General features: G+C 33.8%; 2 protein-coding genes and 1 pseudogene across 6 annotated transcripts; all 3 read right to left on the bottom strand.

Annotated features, from left to right (window-relative positions):
• Window positions 1-2,866: 2,866 nt before the first annotated feature.
• On the bottom strand, window positions 2,867-10,430 carry LOC118043242 (hydroxyproline O-galactosyltransferase GALT3). Of its 5 annotated transcripts, XM_035051136.2 has the most exons (11): window positions 9,872-10,430; window positions 8,678-8,839; window positions 8,430-8,584; window positions 8,227-8,303; window positions 6,658-7,523; window positions 5,026-5,258; window positions 4,639-4,917; window positions 4,136-4,264; window positions 3,877-4,053; window positions 3,651-3,758; window positions 2,867-3,284 (listed from the first exon to the last, which is right to left on the bottom strand). In XM_035051136.2, the coding sequence occupies exons 5-11, from the start codon at window positions 7,463-7,465 to the stop codon at window positions 3,078-3,080; spliced, it is 1,941 nt and encodes a 646-aa protein (XP_034907027.1). In that variant the 5' UTR covers window positions 7,466-7,523; window positions 8,227-8,303; window positions 8,430-8,584; window positions 8,678-8,839; window positions 9,872-10,430; the 3' UTR covers window positions 2,867-3,077. The 5 variants fall into 5 exon arrangements, with proteins under 5 accessions (XP_034907027.1, XP_034907030.1, XP_034907028.1 ...); XM_035051139.2 differs by lacking the exon at window positions 9,872-10,430 and having other exon boundaries at window positions 6,658-7,370; window positions 8,678-9,030; XM_035051137.2 differs by lacking the exon at window positions 9,872-10,430 and having other exon boundaries at window positions 6,658-7,596; window positions 8,678-9,030.
• A 273-nt stretch (window positions 10,431-10,703) lies between these two features.
• LOC118043244 (protein translation factor SUI1 homolog 2) lies at window positions 10,704-11,305 on the bottom strand. Its single transcript, XM_035051141.2, has one exon. The coding sequence runs from the start codon at window positions 11,191-11,193 to the stop codon at window positions 10,855-10,857; it is 339 nt and encodes a 112-aa protein (XP_034907032.1). The 5' UTR covers window positions 11,194-11,305; the 3' UTR covers window positions 10,704-10,854.
• A 2,104-nt stretch (window positions 11,306-13,409) lies between these two features.
• LOC118043245 (uncharacterized) lies at window positions 13,410-16,737 on the bottom strand (annotated as a pseudogene).
• Window positions 16,738-20,290: the final 3,553 nt, after the last annotated feature.

Raw genomic sequence — 20,290 nt, forward strand, 5'->3', positions numbered from 1 at the left:
TCTATAGATCGTAAAATTCGCTGTAAAAATATGTCTTGTTTTCATATTCATTCAACACGGCAAAATTATCTGCGTCATAAATCAATGTCCTGCATGTTTGGAATGTCAATGCATCTACGAAAAAAAAAGAAAGTATTTCTTTCTTTCTGACGTCAAGAGGATTGTTTTTTGACATCAATGAACCTCCTAATTAAAAGTCCAAAATCCTTGTCGTTCGATGGATCTTATCCTACTCATCGAGCACTAAAAAGACTTCTCATGTGTGATTATTATTATTATATATATGCAAATTAACCCTAACCACTTAAAGATGTGATCCAAATGCGACCTAGCCCACGCGTAACCCATTGTTTAATTTAATACAACTCAACGGTCAATTGAAATGTTTGTGTCCCATTAATTAGTGGTGAAATTGATGATTAATTAGAAACCAAACTTGTACACGGCCCCATTGCTCCCATTATGTAAACACACATGCTTTTTCTTAAACCTTATAAAAAATCATGTTTTTGTTCTTACACGTCTGTTTGGTGGTTTTTTTTTTATATATTTCTTAATCATTTTAATATGTTAATGTCAAAAAATAAATTTTAAAAATAAAAAATATTATTTTAATATATTTCCAAACAATAAACACTTTTAAAAATAACCATATTAATTACAATACCAAATAATACAATCATTACCAAGCTGGTGAGGTTACATTGTTTGTATTTTGATTTTTAAATTTAAAAGAAGGGGAAAAACAACGATGATGACCTGTCAAATATCCATATACTAAGCAAAGAGTAGGTTTTATTATATCAAATTTTAAAAATGAGCTATAGCTTATCTTTCATTAATGTTTAAGATGTTTCAAATTTGGATTTCTTTTTTTATAAAAAATAATGAAATGATTAATATGGGGTCACTCTCATTAGGACAGATAACTAAGCAACCGATGTGTTAATGCCATTTTTGTCACACCGCAGCTGTGTGCGTGGAGGAATTTTTTAATCGACGGTGCACATTTTTAGTGGCTGCCGTCATATCCCACCCACGGGGTGATGGCCAATACTAATCACGATTTCAATTAATGTTTTTTTTTTTTTAAAATTACTAAATCAGATTAGCTTAACTCGTAAATTGTCTCTGTTCAGTCTTTTCTTTACCCCCCCCCTCTCTCTCTCATATTGCGGGTAGAAGAATAATTTAGCTTAGCTGACAAGTAACTCATCATCTGTTTCTCAAGATTTTGACCTTTTTCTAATATGCACACGTGGATACCCATACGCTAAGAGATCAAGATGTTGACACCTGAACCGGTAAATTATCCAAGAACCTTACCTACACTTCTGTCATTGTAAACGACAAGTCATGGAATTTTGGAGCTCCACAGATGGTGGGTTTTGTTTTCTATCGGACCAAAGAGTGATTAGTGGTTGATTTTGAAACTTGCAGGCTTTGTATATCTTATACTACACGTGGCAGAAGAGAAGCCATGCATCCTTCCAACACTCTCTTCCCTGTCCGTGTCATGTTTCACTCATCATCTTAAAGCCAACTTCATGATTTGCTCTGCATGGTTGGTTCTATAATTCATGGGAAAGCTTAGAAAGTGATTGGCACGAAGTTTCCATGTCCAATTTTTATCTACACGTGGCGGGACGAGAGTCGCTTGTGAACAGCTCTTTACCTTCCAATCAGATTTCGTTCTTGCTTTGCTCATGCAGATGGCTGAGGTGGGTCACACTGGAAGTTTCTCTCTCCTTGTATCTCATGACATGTCCAAGAAGTGGAAAACGTGCGTGAGCGTGACCCCCCTTTCATGGTAGCTAGATTGGTGGTTCAAACTGCAGCGGATTTCGGGTTAAATTTATTCCAATATAAAATAATATCCAGTGATAATAGTGTTTTTAAAGGAGAAAAAAATTTAGGATTTAGTTCATTAATCGAATAATCTTGATTTATTTAATAGTATTATTGAAAAAAAAGTCAATGATTAATAATAAAAAAAATGCTTTCTAATATTATAAAAAAATATTCTTTAAATTTCTTAACCTATCTCAAAGATTTTATTTGATAACAAGATAAAAATTAAATTACAACATGATAAACTTATAGAGAAAAAAATAAAAGAAATTTAAAGTTTAATTACCAACAAAATAAAAGTTGAAAAACAATATAAAAAAAATTCAATTTAAAAAAAATTAAAAAACATAACTTGATAGGATAACTCTATATAAAATAACAAGAAAAATTACAAAGTTCAGGACTTAATAAACTAATAACAAATGATAAATTTTTTTAAAAATAAATTAAAAAACCTAAAAAACCAAAATTAAATAAAAATAATCTTAGAAACAAGTGACTAGATCACAATATCAAAATTATTTTATAAAAAAAAATATAAAAAAATCACGAATCTGGTTAAATTAATTTTTTTTGCTTTTAATGTCTATGTCATCATTTCACATGCAACCAAAGTATTAAATGACTAAAAAAAATCATGTAACGCAATTTTATTTTTTAAAATTTTAAAGATATTTAAATCATTTTACTATACATTTAAAATATAAAAAACTGATAATTAATATAAGAATAACAAATAAATCATATAAAAAATATTTTCACCACCAATAGCCAGATAAATAATTTTGTTTGAGAAGTGCATATAATAATTTTACTATTCCACAGTGAAACTGCGAGGGCTGTATTATTAACGCTCCCGCTCTCTTTCCCGCCAGCAACTTCCATTTTGTGGGATGCTCGGCTTTGCGATTTTGGACCAAGAAGCTTTTCAAAATCTAAAAACAATTCTATTTCAATCAGCAATTACAAATACAGTAAAACATGACAAACAAAGAAACAAATGAACGACGTGAGATAGAGAAAAAAAAATCAACTGAAAAGGCAGTGTAAATCAAAATAAAAAAATCATCGGAATCCTTTCCAATCTTTGCTGTAAAAAAAGTACTCAAAACTGAGGTTAAGCTGAAACCCACAAAATTTGAGGCAACTGCAAGGCAAAAACACCCTCCAAAAGGCTTTTTGGCTTGACCTTGACAGAGCAGAGCTTCTGCGACGAGGTTTGATGTTTACTCGCAGCACGCTGGCTGGCGCTCCTTCTGCAACTTCTCCCAAAGACATAATACTAACCTTGGGCTTTGATAATGGGCAAGAATATAATCTGTTTCACATCCAGCATTATAAAACCTGTCATCGGTCATGTAATGCACTTCTTGACCACTGTTCTTGAATTGCTCAATCCATATGCCCATCGCAACATCTTCTAGTTTAAAAAGCTGACAAAAAGCAGAAAGGTAATTAAGAGAAAGCAAGAAGAACCAACAGATGATGTAGCTCCATTGTTCTTTTCTTATGCTTGAAATAAATGCATCAACTCCAAGGACATAACGTGAAGGTGTTTAGTATTCTTCGACTTGGAAACCAAAAAACATGATCTTGTTTCTTGAATTCTTCATTAACTTTTTTTGCAGTTCCCTAGATGTTAAGGAAAACCTTTCCACATTTTCATGCTTGCATTTAAATGATAAAAATATGTGACGGGTGACTTACCAAGCATAGGAGAGAAGCAAGACCACTCAAAGCAGATCCTAACACTTAATGAATATTGCAATAGCATTTCTCAGCTTTTAAGAGAAATTTACCTTGAGATCTCTTTCCTGGTGGCCTCGGACAATGAACTTTGCAATGTCCCGTGATATAATGTAACCGGGGCCATGAGCCCATGGTGGATATGCATCATGTGGCCATTCCTGCCAAAAATGACATTCAGCAAAATAAAGTAAAAAACTATCCGGGTAAGAGGTGAATCAGAATGCAGCAGAATAAATATAATCAATATGCAACTCAGCCAGGAATTGGGGTGCTTGCCTCGTTGCTGATATACCATTTGCTGTCTCTATCCCTGTGAGGCGATGAATCAAAGGATATGCGACCATACAAGAGACCATTTGATGGCTTTTCCTTGAGGCTTGTGAGTACTTGATCAATCCTAACAAAAGCATCGTCGTCTGTTTTCATTATGTATTTAGCAGGGAGAATTTTGGTCTGCATATTCAGCAAAGATAAATGAGTAACAAAACAGGTAAAGGAGACTGAGAAAGTGGTTTAAGTACAAATCATTACATACTCCCATAATGCAGATTGCAACTGTTTTCAAACTTATCAGGCTGTAATAATCGACGAAAGGCATCAATTGGATATCTCCATATACCAGGGCTTCTTTCCACAGCTCAAGATTGACTTGACTGTTCTTGTGCTGCAGGTATGAAAAATACCAAATTATTTATCAAATAATTTTTCTGAATGCAACCATGTTGCACATCTTAGGCATGATTTGCATAAAACCAAATTAAATTATCAAAGATGCTAAATGGTTATAAATTATTTTACCCAATATTTATCAGAAAAAAAGGCTAACCTAGCATGAGCCACATAAGATTGGCAGTCTCAGGAAGCAGCATTCATTAATGCATTTCAACTATTAAGAAACATTAACCAATACATTGCACATACAGCTAAAATGCAATCTAAATTGCAGAAAATATAGCACATTGGAAGTTAGAAGAATATGGAGATTGTCTTCGTGTGTGTGCGTGTGAAATTTACCACGGACTACAACTCATCACTTACCAGGCCAATGAAAAATCGCACAGCTACATCCCCTGAGCGCACAGCCTCATATTGCATCCAAGACCTCCTCAGTGCCATGCGACGCTCAAAATTATTTCCAGTGGAGAAAATCCCAATCAACATTACAAGTCTCTTTCTTGTTACCGGTGGAGCTTTCAGGTGCTCAACATCCACCACTAAGTCATTATCTTCAGGTACAGGCAACCCTCTTGCCAAGGCAGATAAGATGTCCACACCACCAGTCACTTTGACCCCGCTCACTAACCATGGTTCAAGTTTCTGCACATAGAGAGTGAATCCAATGGGATGCTCGCTACTATGAAGCTGATATGATATCAACAAGTTATCATTCCAATTTTTTTAACTGTTTATAACACCATACCTTACCTCCCTGTACACAAAAGATGTTCCATGCCTTCCATTTACTGTCATATGGAATCCCTCCAAACCAACCCATAATGTAGCAGTGAAAGCATTTCCTTCAACAAATGGGAAATTAGCTCTTTCATGGGCAATTCCTTGGGAAACATTGGCTGATACATCACCAACAGAGCTGGCATTTCCATTTTCTTCCATGGTGCTTCTGACAACTTTTTCATTGCAAAGCACAAGTCCATCAACTGTCATATTAACTAATAGGTTAGATTACTGTTGCTATTTCAAGAATCTTTAGATAATGTTGCTATTTCAAGAATCTAACTTCAAACTTCTTTTCCATGTAAAAAGGTGGGGGAATGGAAAATACTCCAATACTCTAGAAGTATCCACCATTCCATACCCCATCCACTTAAATAAAGCCACATGTACTAATTGAAATATCATATTAAAGTTGATATGAATTTTATTTGTATTTTCATATATTGTTTCTATTTTCCTAAATCACCTGAATCATAGTAATTTTAATGATGATTGTCAATGAGTACATATGGCTTCATTTAAGTTATGGAATAAGGAGTGGTGGGTAATCCTGGAGTACTGGAGTGTTTTTCCAGGGGGAATAGGCATTGGGATTAGATGCAACTAGGAAAAGAGGTGGTGTGAAAGAAAATATCCTTCAAAAAGGACTAGGATGCTAGTTCTAATGATAAGGTTATTCTCACGTTCGTTTTTCACCTTTTAAGTTCAACGAGGTAAGTGAGTTCCAGTCCATTACAAAAACCAGACAAAATTTGAAATATGTTCAAGACAGAGAGCAGATACATTTGTTTACAGTTACCGCAGCAGAGTACTTGACATGATATTTTTCCCTAAAACAGTGGTGCTATAATCCTATGCTAGTTTAAATGCAATCCAATGGAAGATTATGAAAAATTCTTTTTAAATGTAACCAAGCACCAGCTCTATGGCATCTAAAGCTTGTCATAAAATGATGGTATCCAAAATATAAGACATGATCATAGTATTATAACAGTTCAAATCAAGGATGAGTTTCGTGAAGGAAATCAAAACAAAGCAGGCGCAAATTTCCCAGATCCAGTGTTGTATGATAGACTATTTGATAAATAAAACAGCCTGATCTGTGGAGGGAAATGAAGCAAAGCCCAAGAAGAAATTAAAACTGAAGCAGCATCCTTCTACAATACCAGCACGTGTACCATAATTCCCTTCTATAATTGCTGTCACATGAAAGGACTCCTGACCAAAGCAATATGGATATTCCAATTTTAGATCATATCTATTTCCATTTTAAGGTACTTGCTTAACTAAATTATATCAGCACTATTTTATTGATGGTCCCTACCAAGAAAACATTGTAAACCGAAGCATCATTAGTTAATTTAACTAATGTATTCACAAGATTAAAAAAATAATAATAACACATAGGATTACCAAGTGCCACGAGTCCAATGGCTACACGGACAACGGGTTTTATTAATGTTTGCGTCTAGCATTTAATTATGGAATGTTTAAGCAATACAATGTTAAAACATGGGAGTTGCATTAATTCTAGAACAACTGCAGGTATGGACTCCAGATAATGCATTGTCACAAACAAGAAAGAATCAAAATGATTTATACCTTTTGGGATGTTAACAGATCTATGACTAGGACATCTTTCTTCTTTTCCCCAGCCATGTTCTTGAGTCCATGTATTCTGCACAACAAATGGCTCCTCTGTCATATTGTCTCCAGGTAGGCTCACATTGTACAGCAAGATAATAGGAGGGTTTGACTCCACTGGAAGTTGAGACCCTAGAAGTTCAATCTGAAAGCTTCTGCTGTGCCCATCTGGAATGCCAAGTACTGAAATGGAAGAATCTTCAGCTAGACCACAAGGGATATCAAGAATTGTTTCACCACTTGATTTTGTCAAATCTGTGCTTACAGAGTATGGACAGTTCTTATCCTCTGTTTTGTTAATATTGGAGAGCTGGGCAGCCTTGTTTTCCTTGATTTTGGACAATAAGTCCTTCCATGCTATCGAAGCCTCTCTAATCCCCTGATTTGTTTCAGGCAAAGCATCAGACCTTGACAGCAGCAAACGCATCTGAAACCAAACAACCAGGGCATTTGATTCATCCTTGGAAATATTGTTTTGAGCATACAAATCACTAAGCCCTTCAACATTTATATAATGTGGCTTCTTGGATGGTTTTGTTGCTTTCTTCAGTTCCGATTGAGGAGATTTAGCAGGATGGTTGTCCTTCAAATGAGAATCACCAGCTGGATGATTTCGGAAAAAATCATATGATGACTGCTTTTTTTGTGTCCGAGTTCCCATAAGGCTATAACTGAAAACCAGAATTATTGCAAGAGCTATTATCACAACCCCTCCGGACCATTTCTTCATTTTGAACATTGACAAAGCTATTTTCAATGATTTCATTCTTGCACATCCCAAATAATCAGGCTCATCTATGTAGCACTGTCATAAGCAATAAAACCTGCAAATAAGAATGCAGCCTCATTCTTGAATTTTCGCCTTCAATTTGAACTTATTCTGTTATAATCTTTACTCTGTCCAAACCAACCAATGATGATAGATTTGAGAGAGTTTTCAACATTACCGGTCAAAAAATAGCTGATTTAAATCAGAGAAAGCACGGCAGAAGAAATAAAATAAATGGCACAAATCTCGATAAAATCCAAGCAAATGAAAAGACCGGACTCAAGCAAGCTTGCTAGAGCCAATTTGAAAAGGCAAGCTGAGCTTTTCATGTATCATATTCTAGGAACACACCCATAATTCTGTTTTCCATTCTTTTCATCTTTATTCGCAGGAACTATGCCAAAGTAGCAAAGCACAACTACCAAGTTCTAGCACTAATAAATTAATAGATCATCTTCATCTTCACATATCAAAGCACAATCTTAATCACCTCCTGTACCAAATCACACACCATCATTACCTATCATATTATTTCATCCATTTTTGTAACTTAAAAAGAGAAATTAAGAACAAAAGTTCAAAGCTTTTACAAACATCTACCAGTAAAAAAAAGTACAAATGCAAGCATCTTTCAAATGAATCAATCAAGCAGCAGAAACATGAAATTATTTAAGTGACTAGAGAAACATACAAACAAAGCAACAACCTCAAATACAGGTAATGCAAAGAGAGACAACGGCAAGAAGAGGAAACTTAACTTGTTAAATGCTAAAACGGACTTTTTTTAGCTTGCTACTATGTTGATCTTGGAAACCATTTAGCCACTAAACGAAACCTACAATGCAAAGCACCAAACTCAAATGACCAAATCTTCGCATATCTACAAACATAAATGCAAAGAGAGCAGAGAAGAAGAAAACTGAAGCTGTTCAAGAAACAGTTACAAGCAAACTGGACTTACTTCTATTCTTTCTGGAATGGGTTTTTGAGCTTGCTGCTAGTGCTGATCTTCGAGGTTGAAACTTCATTTTCAGGGAACTAAAGGGTCACCAATGCTGCTGGTTAGAATCAGCAACCGCTGTTTCTACATACATCCGGCGTCGTTTCTGCGGTTGTCTGAAAATGGGACATTAAGATTTAAGAAGACATGATCCGGCACTGATAAAACTAGTGCCACGTAATTACTAGATTGTTCGCTATATTTCCTACCTTGAGCTTCACTGTAGCATGTCATTATAGAAAGATTCCTTCTTGTCTGATCAGAAGTCTGAAGTCTTGATGAACTTCATTAAAAAGAAAACTCCCTGATGGACTCCCAGATATTTTGGTGGGCATTTGGGCTTCCAAGTCACGGGTTTTAAGAAGAATGCCCTTGATTTGACATGATTATAAAAAAAACCATAAGAAAAAGACGAATCAGCCATTGGTCCGAAGTTTAAAAAAAATGATTCAAAGAGTAATAAAGTAAAGTCATTGTGTATTTTAAAGGAAAAGATGAATAAACCCTTTTATCTCAGCTAGATTTATTTTGATTTTAAAGGTATTCTAATTATTATTTTATGTAGATAAAAAATTAAAAGGTTTTATTGTCTCCAATTAATTACGATAATGACTATTTATCCTCTTGTCTATGTGTGCAGTGAATTAACTCCCTTGATCAGTTTTTTATTTTATTTTAATAAGAGGCAGATAGAAAGTAATGGTTTATTCCGTTTATACCCGGAAGATATTTAAAATCTGTTTAAAAATATAGCTATGATTATTTTTATTTAAAAATATATTAAAATAATATTTTTTTATTTTTTAAAAATTATTATTGATGTCAACAAATCAAAATAATCTAAAAAAATATTAATTTAAAATAAAAAAATAAAATATATATAAATATTTTAGAAACATAAGAATGAAAAAACTAGGTAAAAAACAATGATGCGGTTAGATCGGTGGTAGTTATTACCTACCAGACAATATCATAACCTATGGAAACACTTGAAATAAAACTATAATTCTCAGGTCTCAAGGTTACAAAACGAAACTATAAAGAAATAAACAGAATAGCCTGCTTTTTTTATAAAAATTTTGTAATTCAACAATTCTATGAAAAAAAAAATAACACATCTATTATTCATATAAAATTTTAAAAAACGATTTGATAAAAACGAATTCAAATCCAAGTATTAAGAGTAATTAAAATCCAAAATTATTTGGAAAAAAAATTAAAACACCAAAAACATCATTTTTCAAGCTTAATCTCCAGATTCGTAAAATCATTCATAAAAATTTAAGTTGATCATATTATGATAATTTTATTATCCTGTGCATTTAATGCACCAAGACTTTCATAGACTTTACCTTATTTATCTAACCATAAACATATTCACAACAATTTACACATTATATTACCACGAATTCAGTCTTGGAAAAGGTCTCAACTTCGAGCACGCATCAGGGCTTCCATAACATCTTGCCCCCAGCACCAAAGATGTTTGTCCATTAGCCTTCCTAATTTGCTATGTGCTATATTAATAGTGACTTTTTAATCAAATTTTTTCTTCACTTCATTACATTTAATCTATCTTAATTATATATATATATATATATATTAAATACCATTACTTAATATTTATAAAAAAATTAATTTATCAATTCATATTTTTCAGTGATTACAAACATCTACAAAATAATTTCAAACATATTTATATATTCAATAATATGTATTAATTTATCCACGCTACACGTGGTAATATTTAAACAATTAAAGTTAAGATAATGAATTCATTAATAAATATATTTATTATAATTCTAACTCGGAAACGAACATTAAAAAAAAGTTGTCGGCACCAAAAAAGTTTCGTACCAACTAAAAACCCGAAAGGTCTTCAACAACGGTATTGAAAACTTTGGGAACAACCATTAAAATGTTTATATCTATTTTTAAATATGTGTTTAATCTGTAGTTTTTTAATAAAAAAACTTAATAAATAATTTTTTAATAATATATAAAAAAACTTAATAAATAATTTTTTGATATATTAAAAATCACTTAGAATACATCTTACCTGTGACTGTGAGACAATACATCTTACCTGTGAGACGTGCTCTCCACAGTCTACATGAAGGTGTAAATTAATTAATATTTTTTTATTTGTCTTTAGAGAACTCGTAATTCCAAGACCACACATGCTTTCCGAACAGCGAAGGAGAAATCACAGATTGCTCAACACAGACACAAAAGTTTAAGAAAGTATTACTCTTATTATTGCTGAAACTGAAAACACGCATTACTGTTGTTACAATAACAACAATTCAGCGGCATAAAGGAGAGAAAAAGATCACACACACACACAGTCACTTAATAATTTAGAAGTAGTAAATACTAGATTGATTCAAAAACCATGAATCTTGATCTGGTCCTTCTTCACAATGTTCTGATTAACAAGGAAATTCTGGACGTTCTTGCGTTGATCACCTTGGAGTTGAATGACCTTGCCGAGTTCCTTGTCCTGCACAACATTCCCATTACAACAGAAATCTTTCTTGAGAGTCTTGAGGATCTTTTCGTAGCTCAACTCTTTAGGTAGACCCTGAACTGTAGTCAAGCTCTTCTTTCCATTCCTCTGCTGTATGCGTATGTGCACATACTCTTTGGTCCCTGCGCCACCTGACTGTTTGGCATCGGCAAATGGATCGAAAGCGCTAGGAATCTCGAATTCTAGCCCAACCATATATCTCCTTCTTGCTCGACAGAACTCAAAAACAGACAATTTTTTTTTTTTCTGAGCAGGATTTGTGTTTTGGTTTCCGAGATGAGAGAATTACAGAACACTAGAGATTGCTTTTATAGGAACGCAGAGGTTGGTTTATAATGGTTAGAAGAATAGAGTTGGGCTCTCACACGTGTACGGAGCAGATCAAGGAACAATGAATGTGAACGGCTGGATTTAGGTTTTCCGTTTCAGATATGTACGATTTAGGCGTGCAATTGACGCATCCGGGGACCCAGCCTGGAGTCCATAAAGAAAGTTCTGGATCGAGCGAGAAGGGAGAAGAATCTCGTAAAGAAAACACGCGGTCCACACGTTTTATTTACCTAAAATAATAATCCTCTGGTGCCAGATGCTCTAGCACCCAATTCGCTTGCATCAATTCGAGCAAGAAAGAAAATATTCTCTCATCGTGTTTGCAAACCATAGATTTAATACGAAATTGAACTCATTCTAATTCTCTACTTGTGGTTTTCTTTATGAGATAGAGCCGGTTGTTTTTTAAAATTATTTTTTATAATTAAAATAATATAATAACAGTTATTTTTTAATTATTCTTTATTTATAAATTCATTAAAATTATAATTTTTTTATTTTCAAAAAATAATTTTAACATAATCGAAAATAAAAATGCTATGAACGTGAGAATCTCTGATCCAAAATCTGACCTTGTTATGAACCAAAAGGCTAACCCAAAGATACCTTAGACCATTAAAAATCAAAGGAAAAAAAACGGAAAGAAAGGAAAATCAAAACATTTAATTTGCATGTACGTATTCTCGATTTACATAATTTCAATTTCACTTTTTAATTAGTAAGATTTTACCATTCAAACTACAAACAAATTGTTCACTATTTAAAAGTATCTTAAGCCTATTTTCTGCCATTTCTGAAAATTACAAATATGTTTCCAGACACAATATTCGAGACAATAACAATACTAGGCTTCACTCTCAAGGCGAGCCCTGCCTGCAAAGGTCAATAATGGACAAGAAAGGAAACACAGCACTCATGTTTCTTGTCAAGGAGTTTAACACTACTCTTCGATGTGTCACCGCAATGATATTTCTTTCAGGCAGCATAGAGTGATCTTCATAAGCATCTGACAAGGCAAACTTCCCACGCGCTTTTTGTTATTTTACGTGTTTTAAAAATATTATTTTATAAAAAATATTTTTATTTAAAGTTGATTTAATATTTATGTATATTTAGTTAAAATTATAATTGAATTTGAAATTAAAAAAAAAATAGTTTAATATGTTTGATTAAGAATGTTTTTAAATTTAGGTTATAATATAACTAAAAAATATATATATTAATATTGATGATTTTTAATTTAAATATTGTAAATTTAACTATTGTTATTATATTATGAAATAAATAATATTTTATATAAAATATTTTTTTTATTGCTCTATTAAACTATTTGTAATTCTATCACATATGAAATATATTCGAAAAAAATTATAATTTTCATGATTTCCTGAGCGTGCAACAATACTAGGTAAAATTTCATCAAGAATAAAATTGAGATTGCGATTAAATTCTATAAATGTTACGTCATCATACGATTTCCTTCTAATTAATATAAAGCCATTAAATAATATTAAATACTAATTTTTCAAATAAAACATAACTAAAAATAAATTAGTAGGTTGATTCGATTCAATACATTTAAATTTGGGTCAAACTCGACCTTGAGCAGTGAAAACATGGAAAAAAAAAGAAGCAGCTCGAAAGCTACCTTATGTTTTAAACTCAAACAGTGTGTTCTAAAATAGAAACAGACATGATCAACCTGGCTAAAAATTGAGCCGACTCTGCCAGCTGCACCCTCGGGAAGAAAAATGCAGAAGGGATTCAGAGCAGGGGTAATATTTACATGACACGTGATTAATAAATGAACCTTAAGATCTATGAACTAGTAACATTAAATAAGCTCGGAGTGCTGTGTGTTTTAAAAAGATACCAGGATAGGTGTCCAAAATAAGTTCCCACCATAAAAACTTTGTGGGAGTCCGTAATTTATTCAGGTAAAGAAAAAAATCATGCAAGTAATTCTATCTTTCTTTCCTTCACGTGCCCCCCCCCCCCCCCCTACTATCTTAAATAGAATTATCCTGCTAGATGTGCATACATACATCTAAATGCAAGCAATTCAATCTATCTATACCAACTTGTATGAAAGAATTTGTCGGATTCTTAGTACATCGGAATCACGACAACTCATTAAAAGACCAGAAAAGTCAAACCATGATCTGTAAATTACACGAGCAAGGCTACCTGTCCCTGGCCTCTGCAGTCATTGTAAGGTCGAAGCAAATCATCGCCGGTAAGAGCACAAGGAAGCCCAGCTGACTGGCTGGGCAGCTGCACCTGTTATTCCTTTTCCAACTCCCTGAGCAAAACCTGAATTTTTTGCTTCTTCAGGAGGATTTGTTAGAATGCCAGCAACTCCTCTAAACAGGCCTTTTGCTAGCGCTCCACCTCCCTCCCTAATGACATCACCAAGGTCCTCTACACCCTTGTTCTCCTGGTAGATAAATTTAAATTTCAAAATTCCAGAATATAATTAAAAGATGGCACAAGGATATATCGTGTGGGACAAAGCAAAAACATGCGGCAGGAATGGTATCAGGGCGGGGATGAGAAATCCTTCAATGTCAGCCAAATCTTGGTATCCTGGCACTCACCCTGTCTCCGGGATGAAGCGGCATAAGAAATTCCTTGGGCTTCCTTTTCAGGAGCCATGGCAAGCTTGCTGGAGCGGATGGTCGATGAAAACACAGGCCTTACTGTGAGCTAGGGCCTTGTGATTTATCATGTGATGCTAAGAAGCAATATGAAAGAGGACGAAGAACATATGCATATACACCATAATTAGCACAGAAACATACTAGACTCCTGTGTCTTCCGTCTACATTGTACATCGCTTGAGACTCCTACTCAAATTCATATCAGAAGAGCCAGTAATTGGATGCTTCATCCTTAATACACAACACAGAGGCTGCTAATCATTCAGGACATAGTGCTTATAATTTACACTAGTAAGTTCTTGATCTAGTTAAAAGTCTATTTATTCACTCATACGGAAAAGAAAAGAGAAGATAAATCAAGATTTTATAGCAGACCTGTCTCTGCCGAATCTGGATGAATTTTTTATCCATCGATAGAACACCTTTACTCGTATGTCCAGGAGCACTGCTTGCAATGCCCAATATATCAACACCAGAGAGCAGTTGAAGAGGTTGGCCAAGAAACCCTTTTCAATGTTTGAGACAGCGATACCAATCCTAGTACTTTGTCTCGTGCAAATGCTCTCATTAAATCTTTGATTTTATCTCACCTGATCAACATAGAGAAGGCAACTCATGTTCAGCATTTCAATTGTGATAATATGCAAAAGCGTCCCCGAGGGTAGCGAGGTGGTAAAGTGTTTGAGATCCACAGCAGATCTTGAGTTCGAGTCAGGACATGCATTTTTTGTAAGAACCTGGAATAGCCGGGGTTTTACTCACTTACCTGAACCCACAAAGTGTGCTTTTCGAAAAATAGGGTTTTCTCGAATCCAAAAAAAAAAAAAATATATATATATATTATATATATATGCAAAAGGCATTTGCGCCGATGAAATAATATTAATTTTTCACGTTGAAAACAGAAATTTAACTTTGAGTGGATAGCAGAATGAAATAACACAACGGATATATTTCAAAACACGAGTGCTAAGCTTAATGAACACGCAATTTGCTATGGATTGGAGGCAGCGGCCCAACAATAAGCCTCCCCAAAATACCAAGCCCACATTAGCAATGACTAAGAACAGTAGGGCACAAAGGGATCAAATTACCGAAAAATGTGCTGTGTTTTTAGAGGCAATATTTGGATAATTGATGATCAAATTATTCAGTATTCTAATCTTTGATCAATACTCAAGATAGTAGTCGTGTATGCTCGGGGGAATTTGCCAGTCAAAACATTTAAAGAAGATCTCAGAACTTCGAGAGAAGAAGAAGAAGAAGAAGTGTATCACTCACAGGCATATTTTCAGTGCTGCCCAAAGCAGTCATCGAGGGAGACCAGAACCCAAGCACTCCTCTTAGCATTTGACTACGTGACATAGCCATTGAGGCTTTGAATCGAACTTCTGAGATGTTAACAACACTGTAATTGGAAGAATATTAGATAAAAACAAGTTTGATCTGTGCAAAAGCCATGTTTCAAGATAGGTTTTAGCATACCCAATTTGAATAATTGGATCAACTGACACAACGGTTGTTTTTTGTATCATATAATTTGCCCCAGCAAAATTCATGAAGGCTGTAACCACCAGAAGAAAAAAATTGCCCTTTCAACTTTTCAATTCAGATAATTGAAAAAAGAATTAGTACATAATCTACACGCTCCTAATAATGCTAGTGACAAGAAATCAGACATGGGAAAAATTTCTGAGAGAATTGGTACAGAAACTTCAATGATATCATCTACAATCACTGAGCTAGGCATTCATCTGGAGCTCTTGGATCTTGGATATAAATAGTAATACTCTGTTCCAGCTTCTTGATCTATGCAATCCTTAAAGTAAACCAAAAACCTGCACTCAAACACCATGAGACAAAAATACAAAACAAGTATAAAATACATACCAAGAGTCAGTTGGATGTCCATGAACATCACAAGGGATCCACTAAAACCATTAGGAGAGAAGTGTTTACGAGACAACCAAGCATGCATTCAAAAAACAAAAAAAATTGAAATCAACAATTAATACAAGCTCTTGCTCACCCCTGATGCTCAACCTTGTAAAACTACATTGAAGATGGTAACCTGACAAATCATTCTAAAGAATGAAAAATCAATTCAAAGACAGTGTCGTACCTGCTAAAATCAGTAGAATATGCTAAAAGAAGATTCTGGATCGACAGGTATAAAATCTCCTCGGTGTGTGTTCAGTAACAGATGTTCCAAGCCCAGCAAGCTCAAGAACTGCATGAAATTTACAGCCTGTGGAGGATGGCAACTGCTGTTGTGGGGAGACATTTCCAGAAGGTTGTGGTGATGGTGGTTAGACTCTTCTACCTGTTATCGAAGAAGGTTCATTTTCTGGCATCCTTTAGAATCAACGTAACACGTAATGCTCTAGCAGGGTGACCTACTGCATGATTTGGTTGGTGTTCAAGAATCTCATCAATATTGTATTTCAATGATTTCAGTGAGAAAGAAGCGGCTGCATCTGGAAAAAGAAGCTTCCATGAATCAGTGGCACCATCCACTTGCCGAGGGGGTAAAAACAACGAACGATGTTCGATCCTGTAACAAGAACTTGATTGTTACTATAATTAGAAGTCTTTATAATTTGACGAATTATAACTTTTAGCAAACTGTATAAAAAACATAATTTCGGGCGAGAAAAAAACTATTTTTAATCTTGGCCAAACTCACTACTTTACTATATTTCAATATCAATGGACAAATTAAGAAGTTGATAGAGAAAGTTCTGCCATAACTTACTTCGCTAATGAGGAAAAAAAAAAAAAGTAGTCCTAAGCATTCCAAATAATCTAAATATGAAAAATATTTGGGCTCAAAGTAGACATAAATACTGAATGTAAGAGTGAATAAATGCCTGTGCCAAAAAAAAAAGAGAGAAGAAGAAGAAGAAGAGTGAATAAATGCCATAGCGATAGCAATGTCAAGCTTCGAATTTATGCCATCCTTCCCAGTCTAGGCGAACGGGATGCTGTTCATATCGATATCGCTGCCATGCTCGAAAGGAACATCAATGCCACTGGGTCACTAATCGAACCCTTTATGGATACTTTAAAATTTATGCTATCCTTCCCAAGTTTTTCTTTTCTTCATATCTTATGAGTTAAAATATATAATTTTGTCTAACTCGCTGACTAAAAAATAGATTTTAATTAAAATATTAAAAAATTATTATTTACACAGTACAGATGTAAGTTTGCTTTAATTATTTTTCTATTTCCATGTTATAAAATCAAATCTACACAATAATAAATAAAAATATGCAGAGTGGATGATCACCATGATTTTTCTACACAATAATTTTTCTATTTCCATGTTATACAAGCAGGGAATTATTTTTCTATTCCCATGTTATTTCTGAGGTGAGTTTTTTTATTTAAAAACTGATGAATTCAGTTCCATTCTTCAATTCTCTTTCGCGATTTCAATTGTTGATTTGAATTTCTAAGAAAACATGTAGCATTGAAAATTAGAAAAACCCCAAGCAGACAGCCAAATGGAAAAGATTTTATGGTATTGCTGATCTCTACACGGAGATTCCCTTCACAAGAGAGGATGATCACCATGACAGGTGTCAATAACTCAACAAGTCCATAACTATTTATAAAATCATGAATTATATGTTGAAATATTTGATTGACAAAAATATATTTAAATTCTTAACAATGTATCTAGAAAATTTTATTAATAAATATTAAATATATTATATCTTATATATCTTTAAAAAAACACTACACGCCAAATTTATAAAGATTCCTACTGTATATAAAAGGAAGATATTTTTTAATACTAATGTAATTCCTAAAACATAGGTTAATCCCATTTTCCATAATAAAACTATTTATAAATCAAATAAAATCTTAAATAATACCATAAAGTAAGTTTTTTAAATTACCCCTAACCTTTATTGTACCTTATTGATACTTTATTTTGAATATTAAAACTCTAAAAATGCTTAAAAATATATCAACAAAAGCCAGTAATTAAAATAATAAAAATACATCAAACTATTAAATTTGATCCTTCACACACACACAAAGATCCTTGTTATTTTACTTTTTTGACGAAAAAATCATAAAATTTTGATGATTTTTTATTCATCATTACCTTGATATTAAAAGAAGATTCATTTAAACGAAACAATTTATATATAAAAAAAAAATCATGGTCATATTTTTAATTTCTATACATGATTTTATTCAAATTTCATTCCTAAGTAGTATTTTATTGATTTTCTAATATTTTTTATATAATATTTATTAATTCACATGCAACGCATGTGTCAATAATACTTATTACATTAAAAAAATAAATCAAGGGTTAAATGTGATATAGACATATAGTCCTAAAAATTTTCTCTAAAATCTGGTTAATGCATCCAAAACCCTGCATAAAGAATCTAAGTAGAGTTTAAATTTTATTTAACCCTCCCCCACCCGTGACACACATGAATATCCAAACCATGGCCGCCGACACCTGTCTCTTCCCAGATCTTTCCCACTCCAGCGCGTCACCTTGAATTCGTCAAAATCATCAGATTGCTAAGCTGCATGTGATTTTTATTTTCGGTTGGAACTGTGAAGGTGGGAGACGGGAAGGAACCAGAAAATAACTAGCCAATTAGGAGGAGTACAAGATTTGGCTATCTTTTGTTATTTTGTATTATTAGAGACGCAAGAACTGATTGAATGACATGATGATTGTGATAGAAAAAGCCCACATAGACAGGCCCATTGCTTGAGCCTACCAGACCAATAATATAGCGCGTGTGGGGCGTGGAAGGCCATCTTATACATGTAAGAGAAAGGACATCATGTGGGGGTGTCATGGCTAAAACCACAAACTCAAACATCAATGCTTGAGGGGATCGATCGATCACGTACAGAGAGCACACCCAAATTCAAAAAAATCACAGAATCCTGACTTTTGAGCCCCTTATCTAGTCATCCCGTGAGAAGAGTACGCATGTGACAGACTAAGACAAACACATATAGGTGCATAAACCCGCAAATTCCGATTTTCACCTACAAATAATTAAAGCCCTCCTCTTCAAGGTTTTTTTTTTTTTGAAAAAAAAAAAAAAACATAAAAGCACATTCATCAAGCAAGCTATCAACTTGCTTGCAGGTGTTGTTTGGAAAAGGGGTCACGTGAGTGATAAGAGTCGATTTGTTCATGTTGTTTTCTCTGTCATTCGCGAGAGAGACTGCTAGCATTTTTTTTTGAATTTTTAGTTTTTGTTATGGACCATAGGTCTTGGATTCACCCGTGAATGATTTAATTCTCTCGTCGTGGACCTACAGCATGTTTCTTACTTGTAACTTGTATTGGCCACAAAGAGCTAACAAATAATAAAGAGTCACGGGAGTCTCCACTGATTTTCTTTACATCAACCCACAACATTCATGAACTACCATATGGCTACTACAATAATTTTTTATTAATAAGAAGTTTCTCCTTTTCTTGTTTCTCTATTGCACAGTGAGAGAGCAGCCAGGTGATCAGCAGCTATTAATGGAATCACATGAAATCGTGCATGTATTTTTTTGTTTTTGTAATCATGGCTATTCGGACCAGTTTGAGCGCACATCAACTAATCCTCTAAGACCTTAAAATTAATAATCATGTAAATCTCTGGTAGTCCTAAGATTTTGGCACTCGAACTAGTAATTTTTGAGAAACAAATCTAGAACTTGATTAATTGGGTTACACCTTTCAGAATTAGAGTTAAGTCGTGCATGTATTATTATGACCGGATGATGTAATTAATATGCCAATGTGATATCCTTATTTTCCCTAATTGAAGTGAAGAATTAATCCCGTGAGAGGGACAAAGACGAGTCCTTTAATGGCGTGATACATATATAATGATCGAAAAGCCTAACGAGTAGCTAGTCATAAACCAAAATAGAACAACGGTTGCTATGCATAAGAAGGTTGATTGCCTGTGTTCAAAATATGGCTAAAAGAACTTCTATAATACAGAGGGGAATCGCTAAGTTCTCTTTCTGCAACAAGGGTTTGGTAGATGTAGTACTTAACTTGTTAATTAATTAGTTGCAAAACAGTACAATCAATCAATATTTTGTTTAAGTGTTAAGAATTGTTTCCCTCTCTTCAGGGTTTTATACACGTACAATACACGGGCTAATGCCAGATATGGGATGGCCAAAATCACCCTTTGGTTTTATGTAGAGCCAATTAATTTCTAGTTGACACCATGTATTAGGCTAGGTTGCTTCTGTTAGCTTTCCTTGCATATGCATTTCATGGATCTTTTTTTTTGGCT

The sequence above is a fragment of the Populus alba genome, chromosome 10 (assembly GCF_005239225.2).
Source record: "Populus alba chromosome 10, ASM523922v2, whole genome shotgun sequence".
Taxonomy (NCBI): Eukaryota; Viridiplantae; Streptophyta; class Magnoliopsida; order Malpighiales; family Salicaceae; genus Populus; species Populus alba.

Coding starts and splice junctions, on each gene's coding strand:
- LOC118043244 (XM_035051141.2), bottom strand. CDS start 11,193: ATGGTTGGGCTAGAATTCGAGATTCCTAGCGCTTTCGATCCATTTGCC.
- LOC118043242 (XM_035051136.2), bottom strand. CDS start 7,465: ATGAAATCATTGAAAATAGCTTTGTCAATGTTCAAAATGAAGAAATGG. Junction 4,265..4,638: donor TGCGATTTTTCATTGGCCTG/GTAAGTGATGAG, acceptor TCATACCTGCAG/CACAAGAACAGTCAAGTCAA. Junction 3,759..3,876: donor AATGGTATATCAGCAACGAG/GCAAGCACCCCA, acceptor CATTTTTGGCAG/GAATGGCCACATGATGCATA.